This window comes from Hermetia illucens, chromosome 4 (assembly GCF_905115235.1).
Source record: "Hermetia illucens chromosome 4, iHerIll2.2.curated.20191125, whole genome shotgun sequence".
Classification (NCBI taxonomy): domain Eukaryota; kingdom Metazoa; phylum Arthropoda; class Insecta; order Diptera; family Stratiomyidae; genus Hermetia; species Hermetia illucens.
The window spans coordinates 51,708,380-51,725,538 of NC_051852.1; the positions used below are offsets into that span (position 1 = coordinate 51,708,380).

General features: G+C 41.3%; 3 protein-coding genes across 3 annotated transcripts in view; all 3 read right to left on the bottom strand.

The window, feature by feature from the left end:
- LOC119653576 (allatostatin-A receptor) overlaps nt 1–2,385 on the bottom strand; it is a 779,896-nt gene extending 777,511 nt beyond the window's left edge. Inside the window, exon 1 of the mRNA XM_038058319.1 lies at nt 2,198–2,385. The gene's annotated coding sequence lies outside the window, so the exon portion shown is untranslated. The remainder of the gene's footprint in view (nt 1–2,197) is intronic.
- Nucleotides 2,386–2,394: 9 nt separating this feature from the next.
- LOC119653577 (NTF2-related export protein) lies at nt 2,395–3,173 on the bottom strand. The gene is made up of 3 exons (XM_038058320.1): nt 3,041–3,173; nt 2,806–2,892; nt 2,395–2,747 (listed from the first exon to the last, which is right to left on the bottom strand). The coding sequence occupies exons 1-3, from the start codon at nt 3,047–3,049 to the stop codon at nt 2,421–2,423; spliced, it is 423 nt and encodes a 140-aa protein (XP_037914248.1). The 5' UTR covers nt 3,050–3,173; the 3' UTR covers nt 2,395–2,420.
- A 10,642-nt stretch (nt 3,174–13,815) lies between these two features.
- The window catches only part of LOC119653411 (H2.0-like homeobox protein), a 30,934-nt gene continuing 27,590 nt past the window's right edge, over nt 13,816–17,159 (bottom strand). The window contains exons 3-4 of the mRNA XM_038057978.1: nt 14,181–14,524; nt 13,816–14,125 (exon numbers count right to left, since the gene is read on the bottom strand). Of these exons, the coding sequence (XP_037913906.1) occupies nt 13,979–14,125; nt 14,181–14,524 (491 nt within the window). The 3' untranslated portion in view covers nt 13,816–13,978. The remainder of the gene's footprint in view (nt 14,126–14,180; nt 14,525–17,159) is intronic.

Here is a 17,159-nt window from a genome sequence, read left to right on the forward strand (position 1 = left end):
ACAGTTCGGGGTTCCGCCGCCAAAACGGAGGAACGCGTACGGCGAGGGCGGTCACTTGCGGGTTCGATGGGCCTGCTGCGTCTTTATTGTCAAAAGACATCTTGTTTCACGAAAAGTACGAGATTGAAATGCAAACGCGGTGAGTTTATTCTGAAACGCGGTGAACTTTACACCGACACGGCAGGCCGCACCCACAAATGCACGCACGAAACGAGAAAAAACGAAGCGGACGCTATCCAGCGCAGACCAAAAACACCACCAATGAGAATGGAGGACTCGCGATGCTAAACACCTGCACGCCGTCTCTTGCAGCGATTTCAATTTTTTTATTACTATTTTTTTTTTTAACTGAATAAATAATATATTATATATAAATGAATAATAACTTCTCTTAAAAATAACTCCTCGTTGTTTGTCGGCTGTAGCTGCGGCGTTGGCGGTGCTGGGGACGTCCGTTTGTTGCCGTTGTTGATCGTTGTGGCAATGATGACTAGTTCGGTGCGTGAAAGGTGTTGTGCAGGAGGGCGTGCGTACAGGAAGTCGCGTGAAAATCCACTTCTGGTGAGGGTCCGACGTGTGTCGCGCAGTACACTGTGTAGAGAAGGTTTTCTCGCGTTTTTCTTTCTTGCCTCTGCTCCGACTCGGGATGTGGAGATGTGACACGTTTTCGTGATGTTTACCACGGCACTCCACACTCAACTGTAGATGCGAACGCGTGAAAATCGCTTGCCGTACGGTCTACTGATGTTTTGGAAGGATTTCTCAGTCCTTGGAAGTTCTATTTCTGCCGTGTTGTTCGGACGAATTTTTGTCGTTAATAGAACTTCACCAATGTCGTCGATGGTGGAGTTGAGTGCGGCGGCGAAAGTGGCTGCGGCAGCGATGGCGGCTGCGGCTGCGGAACTCTTATTTATCTCCAATCGGTTGTTGCGGCTGCCTGCTGGGCGATTGTGCTTGCGCAGACTGCGATTTGTTGATGGGGATGATGATGTGCTTGAGTTTTTCAATTTTGCAGGTTCTGGGAATTCGGGATCCCAGTTGTTGATGCTGTTGGTGCGAGTTCCGGGGTCACCAATTAAGTAATCCAATTAAGTAATTATGATTACTTATTATTTTTATTGAAATATTTAAGCGAACTCAATGCGAATTTTATACAGCAAACTCAACGCGAATTCTATACAGTAAACTCAACTCAAATTCTATTTTCAAAAAGGACTTCCATATTCTTTAGCAATTTTCACTTAATTATTAAATTCAGTGACAGGTCTGAAAAACATAGTTACTGCGATCTTCCACTCCCTTGGTGTGCCACGCAAAGTGGATAGATCCGCGCCATCTATTCGCTCGCAACATTCGAAATAAATTTCGAATGCTGCGAATCCTGCCGCGCCACACACTCAGTGGCAATATCCTCTACCCGAGTGGAGCAGTGCAGAGGTGCTAAACAGATTGGGCGGCACGCCCAAAGTCATCCTCCTCTGGGTGGTTACAAAAACACAGAAGAAAATGAGCCGGCCGACGGACTGGCTAGGCGGGGGTCTGCCGTTGACAGTTCCGCGGTGGGTGCTACGACGTTCCGATAGCGAATGTGGGGAGTGGACTCCATTCGGACCGCTTCAAAGCCATTGATTCTAAATGTTGAAGGCTCACCGCCTACGAGAAGAGGCGAATTGAAAGGGTTGGACCCTGCTATAACAAGACCCGTTCGCAGAGCATTGGGTCAGACGTGTGCAAATATATACCGAACTACGTCAGGCCCGGCATCGCCTACAATTTGTATTGATGAAATTGCGGGGAGGAACGCTCACGTACTTTCTTAACAAACGCCCAATTCTAACTAGAGCCAGGTCACGGACAGTAATTTAACAATTCTGTGGGGACCTCAAAGAGATCTCTGGAGGTGGCGGTGGAGACGCTATTGTTCATAAATGCTATGAAGTGACTGTGAAGAACGGAGTCAGCTAGATCTTGCTCCTCTTGCTTTTCCTACAGCAGTCATATCGCTAGTTGGACTCTCTGGAACCTAGTTTTGAACTAATGTTTAGAAATAATACAATATATTGCAAACAGAGGAAAATACAGCGGCTACGAAATGTGTGCACTTCCGCCGAGTAAACATTTTTATGAAGAATGAAATTTCAATTTACACATAATTGGGGTTCCCTTGTTTCAATTAATCAGAGCAATTGGAACTTACCTCCTCAGAACAGGATAATTTTTAGACATCTAGACAAGGACTTTCTTGAAAACTTGCTTCACAATGGTCCGCAAACCGCGTTTTCCCGCCTAAACGTTTCCCTTCGGATAACTTCGCGGCATTCTCCCCAAAATAACTTTATCATGGTTAGCTCGTAAATGAAAGTCTGATTTCGGGTATACAAAAAATCACAAACGTGTCGAAACAACTTAAACTTTATTCCCTAATCTGATTTTACTGTGCTGAGAGAGTCTTGCAGACGATAGCAATCCGACGCTATTTTCCACTTGTCACCTTGCGCTGTTATAATGAAATTCTGCTGGAAGGGTCGCATCGGGTTGTCCTGAAACTTCACAGTTCCCGCCGCTGAGATGAGGAAAGTAAGCTGCCCAGAAACGGCGTCGTCGACCACGGGCTGAGCATCCAGGACTTGTAGGTTGTGCTCCGAAGCGGGCAAATCCAAGATGTACTTTTGAATCGCGTCTCTGTTGGTGACACCGCAGCCATTCCACACTAGCAGTCCGTTGTCTAGGTACAGTTTGCCCAGTTGCTACATAAAAACGGAACATTAGTGAAAGAACGCTCATGGGCATTCCAAAACAACATACGTGACGTCTTTTGTCGACGCTACTGTAGTAAAGTTTCGTGAAATCCTCCGCCGTGCGGCTGCACTGCTCGACTTTCAACCTCATTGCCTGCAATAGAAAACGTCTGTAATCACTTGATTCGGGCTTCAAGTCAAGGCAGGAGAGCATCCACCCTTGATAATAAGTTCAAATCATTGAAAGGGCTAATCCAATTGAATTGACCTGTTAATCACTTGTATTGTGGAACTTTACTTACATCGTCCATTCTGTATAGAGAATAAAATAATTTATCACACCAATGTGCAGCAAAACCACGTCTTCCACAACCCAAACAAATTCCTTCCGACAACTGTCAAATCAACACGTACACTGTAAATCGTCGTATACAGTCCCTAACAAAAGTGTTATCACATCCATTCGTATGGGGAGAAAACTGCTTCATTAAGAACAAGATTGCGGTAAATCCCACCACAGAACAGTAGAAGCAAATATGAATACGTAATACGTAATAATACGTAATCGTCCTATTTGAATATGAAGGTTAACATTACTCAGATCAAATACTGTTGCGATCATCAAAAATCTTCCATTTGGTTTGTGCTTAGTTTTGGCAAATGCAGGTAGAACTTTTAAGGTTTCTAATGAATTCTGGGCCATCTCCCACACATCTCAATATCATACATCCAAGCGGTCTCTAATAGCGCTTTGCACACATATGGAGAAACCCCATCTTGAAGGCGGTAGCGTCAACGACAAAAGGGTAGTGGGTTTCTTCAACTGTAACCACCTCCTCATTAGTGACATTTTTGCGCAGGCGACTCGGGGATCAATTCGATGTCAACTGACCGGTAAAGAGCATATAACTAAATCGAACACGTCCCTATCAGTTGTATCGTATTCTGGATGCTGCAACGGAAGGGGCACTGACATCGACGTTACAAAAAAAAATCATTACTTGCTAGTCGCTTACCTTTGCTCATGCCCCTTGAATTCGACACAGACCGCTTCCATAATACATACACTAGGCAGAAAAAGTGTGCGTATACTCAGTAGTATGATACGTTTCCTTAGTAAAACAAAAAAATTAAGCTAATTTTTGTGGCGAATTTATTATCCAAACATTACAAATAGTTCCGTAGTTTTAGTGTATTTAATTCACTAAGTTATAAGTCTTACAAAAACCAGGTTATAAAGCCAAAAATTAAAAGAATCGCAATAATTCAGTAGAAAAAGTCTGCGTACAGTAAACAAATATTTAAAAAAAATTATATTTGAGTAAATATGAAAAGCAAATCAGTAGCTTGTAGGACACCCTTTTCTTTTTATGACCTCTTTTAATCTTTTCGGCATAGAAGATACAAGTTTAGATGTTTCTTCAACACTTATTTTATTCCATTCTTCTTGTAATACATTTTTCAGCATATCCTTTGAAGTTATATCGTATTGGCGAATTCTGCGTTCTAATAAATGCCACAGATGTTCTATGGGATTTAAATCTGGCGATTGTGGGGGTGTATGTAACTGTTTGGGAACATTATATAATAGCCACAGCTTATTAACCTCAACCGTATGCTTAGGGTCGTTGTCATGCATAAAATAAAATTCGTCACCCAGGCGTAAATTTTCAGCACTTTGTTTTAAATTACGTTTTAAAATATTTAGGTAGTCATATTTGTCCATGGTAGACTCTATAAATTGCAGATTTCCTACGCCACCACTTGCCATACACCCCCAAATCATTATTCCGCCACCACCATGCTTTACCGTTGGCATCAAATTTTCTTTATTCAATGCTGTACATGCTTTTCTCCATACTATTTTTCTTCCTTTTATTCCAAAAATGCAGTATTTACTTTCATCTGAGAAAAGCACATTTTCCCAGAATTCATTTGATTGGTTTACGTACTTATTCGCAAATTTTATTCGTTTTCGCCTATTAGTTAATGAAATAAATGGTTTCTTACGTGCAACTCGCCCATGGTAACCAGCTCTCTTGAGTATTTTCCGTGCAGTATCAGCACAAATTTTTTTGTTGAACTTAAGTTCAATATCTTTCGCGATTTGTGGTGCAGTTATTCGTGGATTCTTTTTCACCGAACCTATAATACGTCGCCTTTCCCTAATCGACAACTTCGATGGGCGACCAGATCGTGGCTTCGATGTTATTATTCCCGTCGATTTGAAGTTGTTAACTACCCTTTGAACAGATGAATGTCGCCTTCCTACTATCCTGGCTATTTCGCGGAAACTTTTTCCTTCTTCCCATAATTTTATTATAACTTTTCTTTCACTTACACAAATCTCTTTTCGCTTCAATTCCATAATAACAATTATACACACAAAATAACGAAAAAACGTCCTTATTTTTCACACTTCAAACACAGCCATAAACCAATAACTCACAATCAATTTACTCCAAATGGCAAGGATTTATATTTCGGGGAATCACCTACATAATTATGTGGCTGTACGCAGACTTTTTCTACTGAACATTTGTGACTTTTCTTATTTCCCTTTTTTTATTTCAGTTTCCTTGAATTCTAATTTCGTAAAAGTGGCCTTATCAAAGCAACAAGACCACAAGCAATATGCAAACAATAAAATGTTTTTAAAAAACTAATTTATTCGTGTGTTTTACTAACGAATAACCAGGAACTGCTTAGTGTACGCACATTTTTTCTAGCGAGTGTATATGTTACATGGCGGAAACTGGGTTTAACGTTGATATCACACATGATTCGCACAAGGACCTTCAAATTCCACAAAGTAAAAATTGCTGTTGCAGCGGATTTAATAGAATTTGTTTTCGATGCAAAATTACATTGCTGCAAAATTCCATGTTTCTGAAATTCTGTAGACGCATCGTCATTAGTTCACCTTAATAAAAGTAAGGTGTAAGATTTATCAGCGTCTTAGTCTGTCAGTTGTAAGCAGGAGTATCTGCAATTATCCAGCTCTTTTCCATCCGACAGTTTCAGGACCAATTACTTGGAAATTGACTAACTGGGAGAAGGACAACGCCTGTTAAGGAGAACCAGCCCAATCTCTCGTCATCATAGAGTCACAGCTCTTACTGTACAAGACTTACTGGCAGTCCTTATGGACTCCTCGGAGACCTGGGTTCTTAGCAAGAAAAATTGCGAACTCTTGGCCGCGTTCGAGAGAAGAGTCCTCCGAAGAATTTTTGACCCCCTAGAAGAGGATGGACGATTCCGCAGGAATGCTATGGGCGAGTAACCCGTATGGGTGAGGATCACTTTGCCCGGAAAGTTTATAAGGGCCATATCTATGGTAGAAAAAGAAGACATGGCAGACTCTAGGAGCTTCTAGGAATATCGAATTGGTGATCCTCGGCACAAAACCGGAATGTCTAGAGTTCCTTACTAAGCAAGACTAGACCGGATTCCGATTGTTGCGCCGTTGGTGATGATGATCACTGGTCGATATATAGAATAACTATTTTGCTAGGCGAACCACATACATTTTCTTTCCGGCGCTAATCAAGTTGTGTGCTATCATGTGAAAGGACGCCGCAAGACCAAGCTGACTACAGCAGTTTAGAAGTGAATCAATGATGAATTCCGTGTAGTGCAGTACGTATCCGCATAACAATGAATTTGCCATTGCAGTGGCCAGAAAAGCTGAAGATGACACAAATAATGATTCCGCAAAAGTGAGATGAATACAGTGGTATTTACGCACTACATGCAGTCAAAGAAATAATAGCGAAAATAATCCTGCATTGCATTGCGGATAGCCTCGAAAGCTTGCCAGATAACTGCATGACACTCTACCTCTTATCGTACTATTGGGTGGTTTCCTTTGAAAAAAAACGGTACGAAACGAAAACTTCAATTAAACATTACTTCATACTGACACGTTTATTCGTAAACCGTGTTTTGTTCGAAAGGTTCGTACCCCCTCTTTTAGAATTTAAAATATTTATATTCATATGTCACGGGCACAAGCAGTTATAGCTGAAGACTTCCTAACAATCACCTCGAATAGGAAAATGCCCCGCCTTACATGCGATCAAGAATAATATGCCCTTGGCGGCAAGGAAATCTATATCTTCAACAGAACAACGGCGACATCCTTTCACACACATGCATATGCGTCATAACTACGTGTTCTATTTATCTCTACTCTGTTTAATTAGTTGGGTTAACTGGGTTATCTTCTACCACACACGTATATAAACATAATTTATACATCTCATATCGATACAAGCCGTTCCTGCTGATATCCTTTTTTTACTGCTCTTTATTCATGTCGGCACCGAGATAAGGAGAAGACTCAGTCTTGACTTCAATACTTTAGGTATATGGCCCATCATCCAGGAAGTGTTTAACCTCGCTCATTGCACATATTTTTTATAGCGGCTTCAGCGCAATGCGAGTTCCACCGCAAAATCACACCCTCCGGAATATTACCGGTGTATTTAGTGCTGAAGTCAGTTTTTAGTCCACAATAAATCGTCGCCCCGTGCCTATTGAATAAGCCACATAGTCGATCTGAAGCTCAAATGGATAACGTTACATTGAAGGTCACCGTAAAAGCGAATTCGGGGCACAAAGCGCATGAGTTTTATCATTGATGTTGGGTGTTTCTACAGAAAAAATTTTGAGTCACCTAACGAAAACCGGCGAAATGAAAATCGCACGAATTAACCGATGCGCAAAAACATATACGACTCTTACCTTTCACTCCTGAATCGAAAAAAAGGGAACTATTTTGGAATCGAATTGTTACATGTGATGAAAAATGGATTATATACGATAATTGCAAACATTCATCTCAATGGTTCGAACTAAATGAACCACCTCAATATTGCCCGAAACGGAACATTCACCCAAGACACTGATGGGTGGTAGCCTGGCCAGGTGTCATCGGCTACAGGAATTTTGAAATCAAGCAATCAAGATACCAATCGGTCGGGGCCCATCCTCTTGCATAACAACGTTCACCAAATTTCCACCAAAGTAACCATGCAAAACTACAGTGGTTGGGGTTGTTCATTTATTAGCTAAAGTTTTTTGTTAAGAACACAAATATAGTATTTCGAGAACCAACTGCTAGCTTCTTCTGAAATTCAAATTGTTTTTCGATTCCTACAGGTATTATTGTAGTTACAACATCCTAATAGCTTAAGTGAGGAAATACTAGTATCTTTTGATATAAAAGCGTTATTCCTAAAGAAGGCCAAACTGTACAGAAAACAGTTTTCACACGTATGAGTGAATCGCACTTCACATCCAGAAATTTTGCAAAACAAATTGCGGGTTAGCATTGGGCCCGTTATTATGTGACATTTTCATGGAGATCCTGGAGAATCAACAAGGGCTAGCTTTAGGCTAGCACCACGGAAATCGAAAAAGAAGAGGAGATACCTTTCCTGGATTTAAAAATAATCCGAAAAGGAATTCGACCTCTACATTGAACCAATCCAAATACAACGAACCAAGGAGGAAATAGAGTACATTCTCGACATAGCAAACAAAAACCGGTACAGCGCAGACGTAATCGTGAATCGAAATTTTTCTTCGAACGTGCCCACCTAGATTTGCTTCTCAAGTTGCCGGTGACGGAATACATTCATGACGTCCTTGCATCATGATGCGATCCTTTTTGGAACCGGCTAAGAGGAGCATGTTGAGTGTTATCAATCCAGCAATCACGCTTAACCCTCGTCACAGTTGAACGCATATGTTTGTAGATAGCTCTCAATGACCCCCACTTTCTGCTGGTCTTTGATTTGCCTTTGATTAAACGAGTGCGTTCACTTCTTCATGTACTGTCTTCAACCATTCTTCTTTGTCTGTTTTTGACTTAATTTTCTCGAACAAGATTTAATTTAGTAAAAAATTACATCGTTTCCGAAAAGAATCTTTCGATCTTTTGGACTCCATAGTCGAGATCTATTCGGGCAACATCCAACCATAGTGAGAGACCTTAAGTCGGAGTTTCGTCCAAAGAATTGCTTGAAATGTTTCAAAAATACAACACATCCAAAATGTTGCAATTTCATCACGCACGCCTTTCACCCGTGACAGAGAAGTACTGGTATTTTCCTAGCGAGTATTGGGAAGAGACTCCTACATATTTGTCAATTGTTTCTAATCAGAAGAAGTTCTTGAATAGCAGGTGATAAGCATGTTTTGTGCGTTGTCCAGAATTCTTTTAGCAGCGTCATTCTGCTCTGGGGTGTATCGGAACTGAATTCATCTGACAATCGGAACATTCTTTGATCTGCTTTGAAAGATATTGTTGTCCATTGTCGCATCGAAAACCTCTAAATTTCACATTAAAGTGTACAATTGCCACAGCCTTCTACTCCATATCATGCGCTGAAATAAAGTATGTGAAATCGTCGATAAATGTGGGCATGTTTTTCTTGGTGTCTTATAAGTTGGGGTTAATGATGTCATTATGAACTGTATGGAAAAGTTGCAGTAGGCGATTCGTTCACTATGCATTTTGGAAATCTGATTTTTCTCAATGCAAACTTTGCATAAACTTCTCATTGTGTCCTTGAAATCTGTCTGCCTGCGATTCTACCGTAAGGACTCCAACTTGGCATCTGAACCAGACAATAAGCGAAGAAGGCAAAAAAGTAATATTGTAAAGTGGTCAAAGGGTAGTATAGGTCTCATGGCGTAAATGTGGATTGGTAGCCCCGATGGAGCATCAAACCTGGGAAAAGCCTGCTTAACCAACACCAACAGTTCCACTACCAAGCCCTATCTCCACCGCCACCTAGTGATCGCTGGGAGTTCTTTGTTAATGAAAAACTGTAGACGGAGAAGGATGAAGGCAAGTCCCGTGCCTAAAAACAAAAAAATTATACCAACTGGTCCTCTAGGTTGGAGGTTGCGTGGGGTTGAAAGCCCTACACGGATAACAATTGATTATGAAGCCACAAAAGGGACCCTGGGCTGGATCAATATTACAACGACAGTTGACGTAACAACCCCCCTCCGGAGTGCACATTTTGTCGAAACAACCACAGAAATCGATTAAGCAGTCGATTCTAAGCAAAAAATGTTGTATAAATATTTTCATAAAAGAGATAAATAGAGTATAGCTGGAGTTATTCCACTATGCTAAATCCTACCTGATCTCTCTTGGTGACAGGTCACGCGACAGGCCGACCAAGAAAATGCATACAATGTCGTTACAGACATGATGATCGGATTGAATCACAAGCCTCGGAGAAGTGCTACCTCAGTCGACGCGGCAGGACGGGCCCCGGTCCTGTCGAGAAATGGCCAAGGGTCCTTGATGCATGGACTTCGTCAGGACGTAAGCAAGTTAGTCCGAATAAAACAAATACGTGTCTGCACGCTAAATGTTGGTACCCTAACTGGAGAGACCAAGAAACTCGCAAGAGCCCTTCGGAAAAGATGCATTGATATCTGCGTTTTGCAAGAAACCCGATGGTCTGGTGCCAAAAGCTGCGACATTGAACGCGAACGCGGTAAAAATGGCTACAAATTTCTCTATTTTGGTAACCCACACACTCAATATTGTGTTGGCATTGCCATCTCAGAGGGTTTCCGTGATGTCATTAAAGAAGTCGAACGATTTGATGATTGGCTGATGAAGCTCACCATTATATCAGCTGATCGCACTACTCACTTCTTCACCGCGTATGCACCACAGACAAGTCGACCTGATGCCGAGAAAGATGCCTTCTGGCAACTTCTCGATGAAAAGACTTGTTACGTGCCTGCTGACGATTACATAATCATTGCCGGCGACCTTAATGGTCATGTGGGTGAAAAGGCAAATGGTAACAGGTGCCATGGAGGAAAGGGTTCGGAGCGCGCAATGAGGGTGGCGAGCGTATAATCGATTTTGCGGGCACCCATGACCTTGTACCCATAAATACATGGTTCATCAAACGATTGTCTCATCTTCCCACATTTTATAGTGGGAACAGTAAAATGCAAATCGACTATATTCTCATAAGACGCCAACATTTTACCACTGTCACTGATTGCAAAGTCGTTCCCTATGAGCCCATCGCACCACGACATCGGCCGTTGACTGCCGTCCTGCGTATTAAGCCACCGATAAAACAGCGTGAGGAAGGCACTGGCCCGCCGCGCATTAAATGGTGGCGATTTGGTGAGAAGAAAGAAGAAACGGTCTCACTCATACGATTGCCAACCATTACGAATGTGGAAGAATCATGGAACCAAATGAAAGACACGATCCACAAAGCGGCCTCTGCAACCCTCGGGGTCACCAAGCCGGGTAAGCGATACATCAACCGAGATACTTGGCTTTGGAATGATGATGTTGAAATGAAGGTCCGTGAAAAGAAACGCCTGTACCACAAATTTCTCGACGATAAAACGCCTGCTAATTGGCAAATTTATAAAAATACCAACCGGGAAGCAAAGAAAGCGGTCGCTGTCACCCGAGCGAACCATTTCAAAAATCTTTACGATAAACTGGACACTCGGGATGGCGAAAGAGATCTGTATCGACTTGCTAAAAGCCGTAATGAACGCACACAGGATATCGAACACTTCTGTTGCGTTAATGACAAGAACGGCACTTTGCTTACCAACCGTCGAGCCGCAACGGATAGATGGCGAGAATACTTCGAGCAGATTTCAACTGAAGAATTTGCTCATCCTCTACTTCCACAATCATTGCCGACATTTGGAGCAGTTCCACCAGTCAGAGCAACTGAAGTCGAGGAGGCAATAAAACAAATGAAATCGGGGAAAGGACAGGACCTGACGACATCGCATCTGAGCTCTGGAAAGCGAAGAGCTGGGACCCAACACTGTGGCTCAGTGAATTCTTTAACCGGGTTATTCAGGAAGGAAGAACACCATTTGACTGGCAAGAAAGTACCACTGTTCCAATATGGAAAAAGAAAGGTAGTCCAGCAGAATGTTCAAATTACCGTCCGATCCGGTTACTTTCCCATACCATGAAGATTTTTGAACGCATTCTTGACAACCTTATTCGTTTGACCGTGTACCACATGAACTCATCTGGTATGCTTTACGACACACTTCGTGCCAGAAGAACTCGTACGCTGGGTTCAATTGCTTTACCACGACCCGAAAAGTAAAGTTCGTAGTATGGCGGGTGTATCAAAACCGCTTCGTGTCTCTCTTGGTGTTCATCAAGGAAGCGCCCTCTCACCACTCCTCTTTGTTCTTGTTATGGACACCGTCACACGGGATATGCAACGTCCGGCGCCCTACGTACTGCTTTATGCAGATGATGTTTTCCTAGCATCTGATAGCAAAAATTAACTCGAGCGACTTGTCCCAAAATGGAATGATCGCCTCATGCAACACGGTCTCAGATTGAATTTAAACAAACTGAATTTTTGACGACCGACCCCCATGAAACAGGCACAATCACTGTTAGCGGCAATGGCCCAGAACTGAGCGATTTAAATACCTCGGGTCAACGCTATCAGCCAATGGAGAACTGCGTTTTGAAATTGCTTCACGCATTAACGCAACCTGGATGAAGTGGCGTTCCACAACTGGTGTTCTTTGTGATCGACGTATCAACGAACGTCTCAAATCTAAAAATTATCGCAATGTCGACCGCCCTGTCGCCCTCTATGGTTCTGTGTGTTGGTTAACCAAAAAAAAACAATGAACGACGTCTTGCGGTAATAGAGTTGAAGATGTTGGGTTGGACTAGTGGCGTGACACGTTTTGATCACATCCGAAATGAGGATATCCGTGATCGTTATGGGGTTGCAACGATCGCGGAAAAATTGCAAGAGAGACGTCTTCGATGGTATGGTCACGCAATTCGTACTAACGAGAATTCACTTGCCAAGATTGGTCTGAACATCGAAGTCGATGGTAAACGACCAAAAAGTAGGCCGAAACAACGGTGGCTTGATACGCTGTATGGGGATTTAAAGAGAGATTTAAAGAGAGAGCTAAATGGCGAAACCGATCACGACGAGCCGACCCCGCTTGTGAACGGGACAAAGACTGAAGAAAAAGAAAAAGATAGTCCTTATTCATATTCAGTAATAAAACTTCGCTCCTCCACAATTAGCGAAATTAGCACTACTCATGGTGATCAAAATCAGGGTTTTCAATTGGAATTTTTTTTCTGGAAATATGAAATATGAGCATTCAGACGGATTAATCAACAAGAATACGCAAGAAAAATACATTCTTAAGCATTTCAACGTGATGGATTGATGATATTGGAAGACAGAGAAATCGACCGTGACGCAGTCCGAAGTTTAATGTACTTGACCGTAGCTACTAAACCAGACATTGGCTTCACAATTATAAAAATCTGTCGGAATTTGGAAAAACCTTAGCTGACCGAGCCAATTTCCGGCTGACGTTTATAATTATGTGAATCCAGTAAAGTATCTTCTGAAGTATGATGAACTCAGAAATTCGCTTCACAGAAGATATTAAAATTTAAAGCTTGACGTCAAGGTCCCTTTCTTTCCCGGGAAATGGTATCATCAGTTGGAAAATGCAGAAATCGCTGTCGGCAATGGAATCGCAATATATGGCAGGATCACAAATTGCGAAGGAATACTTATTGCGTGAGCTACTGCAAACAAAACTAAATACGCCACGATTTTGTATCGGCAATCAGAATGCTACTCCAACCAAACATATCGAACTGTAATATCATTTCATCCGAAAAAAATTTGAAGACAAAATTTTCAAATTGAAATACGTTTCGATTGATTGATCCAAAGCCAAAGCAGATATCGTGACGGAAGCATTGTCGAAGCCAAAGCAGTATTCCTCTTTTCTTGGTAAATATTAAGGCCTAACTATAATGTGCATAAGGCGTCTATGCGATCGCGTATGTTGAATTCGCTCAATGGGATTTTTATTCAATTGTCATTATGCAAATAAATTTCTCTTCGGCAATTTCCGTAAATTTTTCGGTTTGCATGACGATTTCCACTTCCACTAAACACAGGGAAACTGAGATTTGATTTTGAAATTTAATGGTGAAGAGATGACAATCATTGCTAATACTCGATGAAAAATGCTGATCTCAATATAGACATATCAATTCATTAAATCATATATATAATATATAATCTAATCTACGAACTTTAAAGCTACATCAATCTAATAAAATAAATAAACCTACAACATTCAAGTCACATTATTAAATAACTAATCTAAAAATACTGCACTAAGTGGTATTATAGTATTCAATCCGCTACAACATCTATTTCATTCTCATCACTGCTTTCCTCCTCATAAAACTGTTTCCCATAGGCAGATTTCTCCTGTTTATTCCTAAAATTTCCTCTTGCATGTCTCCATTTCATACGTCGATTTTGAAACCAAACTTTGACCTAAAATCAAATCGAAAATTTGTATAAATTCCAATAAATATCTAAATTCGCTCACCTGGGCATCGGTAAGATTTAATGTTGCGGCTAACTTACGTCTGTCCGGTTTTGTAATGTATTTTTGAATTTGAAATTGAATTTCCAAACCTTTTCGTTGCAAATTGCTGAAAACAGCTCGTGACCACGAACGCTTCCTTTTTCCAGAATTTGTACTTTGCACACAATTACTAGTTCCTGTTTCGAATTGCGACAGGGTTTGTTTGAAAGGCTGTTGACTTATTTGTAGATTGTTTTGTAGTTGTGAGGTGATTATTTTGGTGGAAGACCCATCAGGTATTGCCTTTTGAAACAGTCGCTCCTGCGTTGGTTCTTCATAGGGGAGTAACTGTGGGCACAGTAGCGCTGAAATTATATACGGTATTCAATTTATTCGATAAAAACATACGTATCTGCATTCATTGCAAAAATGTCTAGAACTTCTCAATTTTATCTGGTTAATTTAGAAATGTAGTTAAAATGTAGTAAAAGAAGTCAATAATAATAAATTTAAGTGAAAAAATTGATCTTCCAAATGCCCCAAACACCCCGCTGTGATTCTATATTTATGTATTTGTGTTCCTGCTGGGCTAATAATGCCCGAATGAGTAACGCAATGCCATCAATTCAGATCAACAGTTAATCTTAATTACCGTTATATATAAAGTAATCAAATAATTCACAATAATTGAGATCCACATGTGTGTTAAATCACTGTAAATCCTGATTTTGTTTTTCACTATGATAAATAGTAGTTTCGAATTGCGACCTACGCAATCGTGAATAAATCTGAAAGAGGTCGACATAAAGCGATAGATATAAGGCCAATAAAAAAATGTTTACCTTAATTTCGGAAGAATTTCACCCCTCCATCAGTCTTTCCTCACATTCGGGTAACGTTTATTTATATTGATATATGAAAGGAGAATTCGAGTAGTATACAAACTGAGCGATTTCACTTGAATATTGTATCTTGGAAGTGGAACAATTGTATGTAGTTTAGTCACCATGCATTGTTATTCCTTGTTCCAAAACAACTGCGTTGGGATGGACTATTAATCACTCAGGGCGTACCGGAACTGCAGATTTGAGTGGACTGGTTTTTGAATTCCGAGGAAATATGTAGATTGTGGCTATGAAGTCTCTGACCTTGTATCCAGATTCCTTCAATCCCCTAGTAGTGGCATTTTAAACGTTCGAGGTCGTATGTTTACGAGTCTACTGGGAAGTCTTACTTCGGTGGACTCAAATTTTATTGACTTCTCAGTTGTGCTGAGTAGCGATTGCCATCCGAATGATTGCTTGCTTGTTTTGCTATGCATTTTGAATTAGTTTTCCATTTTAGTTTATTTTTCCAATTTAATTTCCCGAATTACAATCGGAAAAATAGAAAGAATCATGAAAAGAGACAAAGTGGATTTTTGGCGAGAATGTTCTACATCATACAAATTTCGAAGTGGCCATCTTAGTATTACGAATTGAATGAATATAATCCTTAACCATATTCAGTAAGAAAACTGTCGCCCTTCCAGAATAGGCGCTGCAGCTTCCATATAGCAGCATAGAGAGAGCACTGGCGTGGAACAATTTCAACCTTTTGACATAGTTCCATTTCCAGATTTTGGATAGCGAAAGCGTTGTTAAGGCGCCCAGCGACCGCAATTTTGGTGCAAATTCGACAGATTTATGAATCGAAACAGAATACCGCAAGTTGCATGCAGAGGCTCCTCTTGTACAGGAAAATCACATAAACGCAATAGTCCTGTCCAATGCATGAACTGCCAGGAACTTGGCCACACCAGACTATGCTGTACATTTTCCCATCTTCTGCGGGGAATTCCATTAAAGTTCTATGCACCAAAAATAAAAAAAAACCCACAAATAGCTGTGGACAAAACCATACTGCCATCTATGGAGTGCGATTTGCTGATGTAATTAAAAACCAAAGCCAAGACGAAATTGCCGCTGACAGTTCACGGCAAGAACTATATTCGGTTATTGCTCCACTGTCGAATAATCCGAATCAGTTCATGAATACTACCAGCACCATGATCTAGGAACAAATAGAAAACCCAAATATAATGTTGCATATTTTTTCAACAAACAAAAAAACCAACAAACTAAGCCAACACAGAGCTGAAGTTATGCTCTTCTTTAAAACTCATGACATTGATCTGTTTCTAATATCGGAAACTCACTTAACAGAAAAAAATAATAAGTCAAATGTTCTCAGCTATATTTTTATGATGCTGAACACCCTGGAGAGTGGTCAAAGGGTAGTATAGGTCCCATGACGAAACGTGGATTGGTACCCACGATGGAGCATAAAGCCTGGGAAACGCCTGCTGAACCAACACCAACAGCTCTATTACCAAACCCTATCTCCACCTCCACGTGGTGACCGCTGGGAGCTCTTTCTTATCGAAAAGCTGCAGACGGAGAAGGATGAAGATGAGTCGAAGGCGAAATTGTACCAAGTGGTCCTCCAGGTTGGGGGTTGGGTAGGGGTGACAACCCTAAACGGAAAACCGAAGTTATGAAGCCACAACAGGAGCCTCGGACTGGACGGATAACACAACGACGAACCCGGTAACGACAAAGGAATAACGTTTTGGGTATTTTCTCATGGTACATGCGCTCGCTGTACAGAAATGAAGCTGGCAACAGCTAGTCGATACCCTGTTCCAATATAGGGTTGATGTAACAGCGTTACAGGAGATGCGTTGGACGGAGACCAGTTTCCTGGAGAAGAGTCGCTACACTATATATTATAGCGCCCATCCAGTAAACCATGTGCTCGGAGTAGGTTTTTTAGTCAGCCAAAAAATGAAACATGCTGTTATCTGCTTTGAAAACATAAGCGAACGGCTATGCACTCTGCGCTTGCGAGGCAAATTTAAAAATATAAGCCTCATTAACGTTTACGCCCCTACAGAGGAGACTGCGTCGGAGTCGAAGAAGGATACCTTCTACGAGGCAGTAGAACGAACCCTCGAAGCCT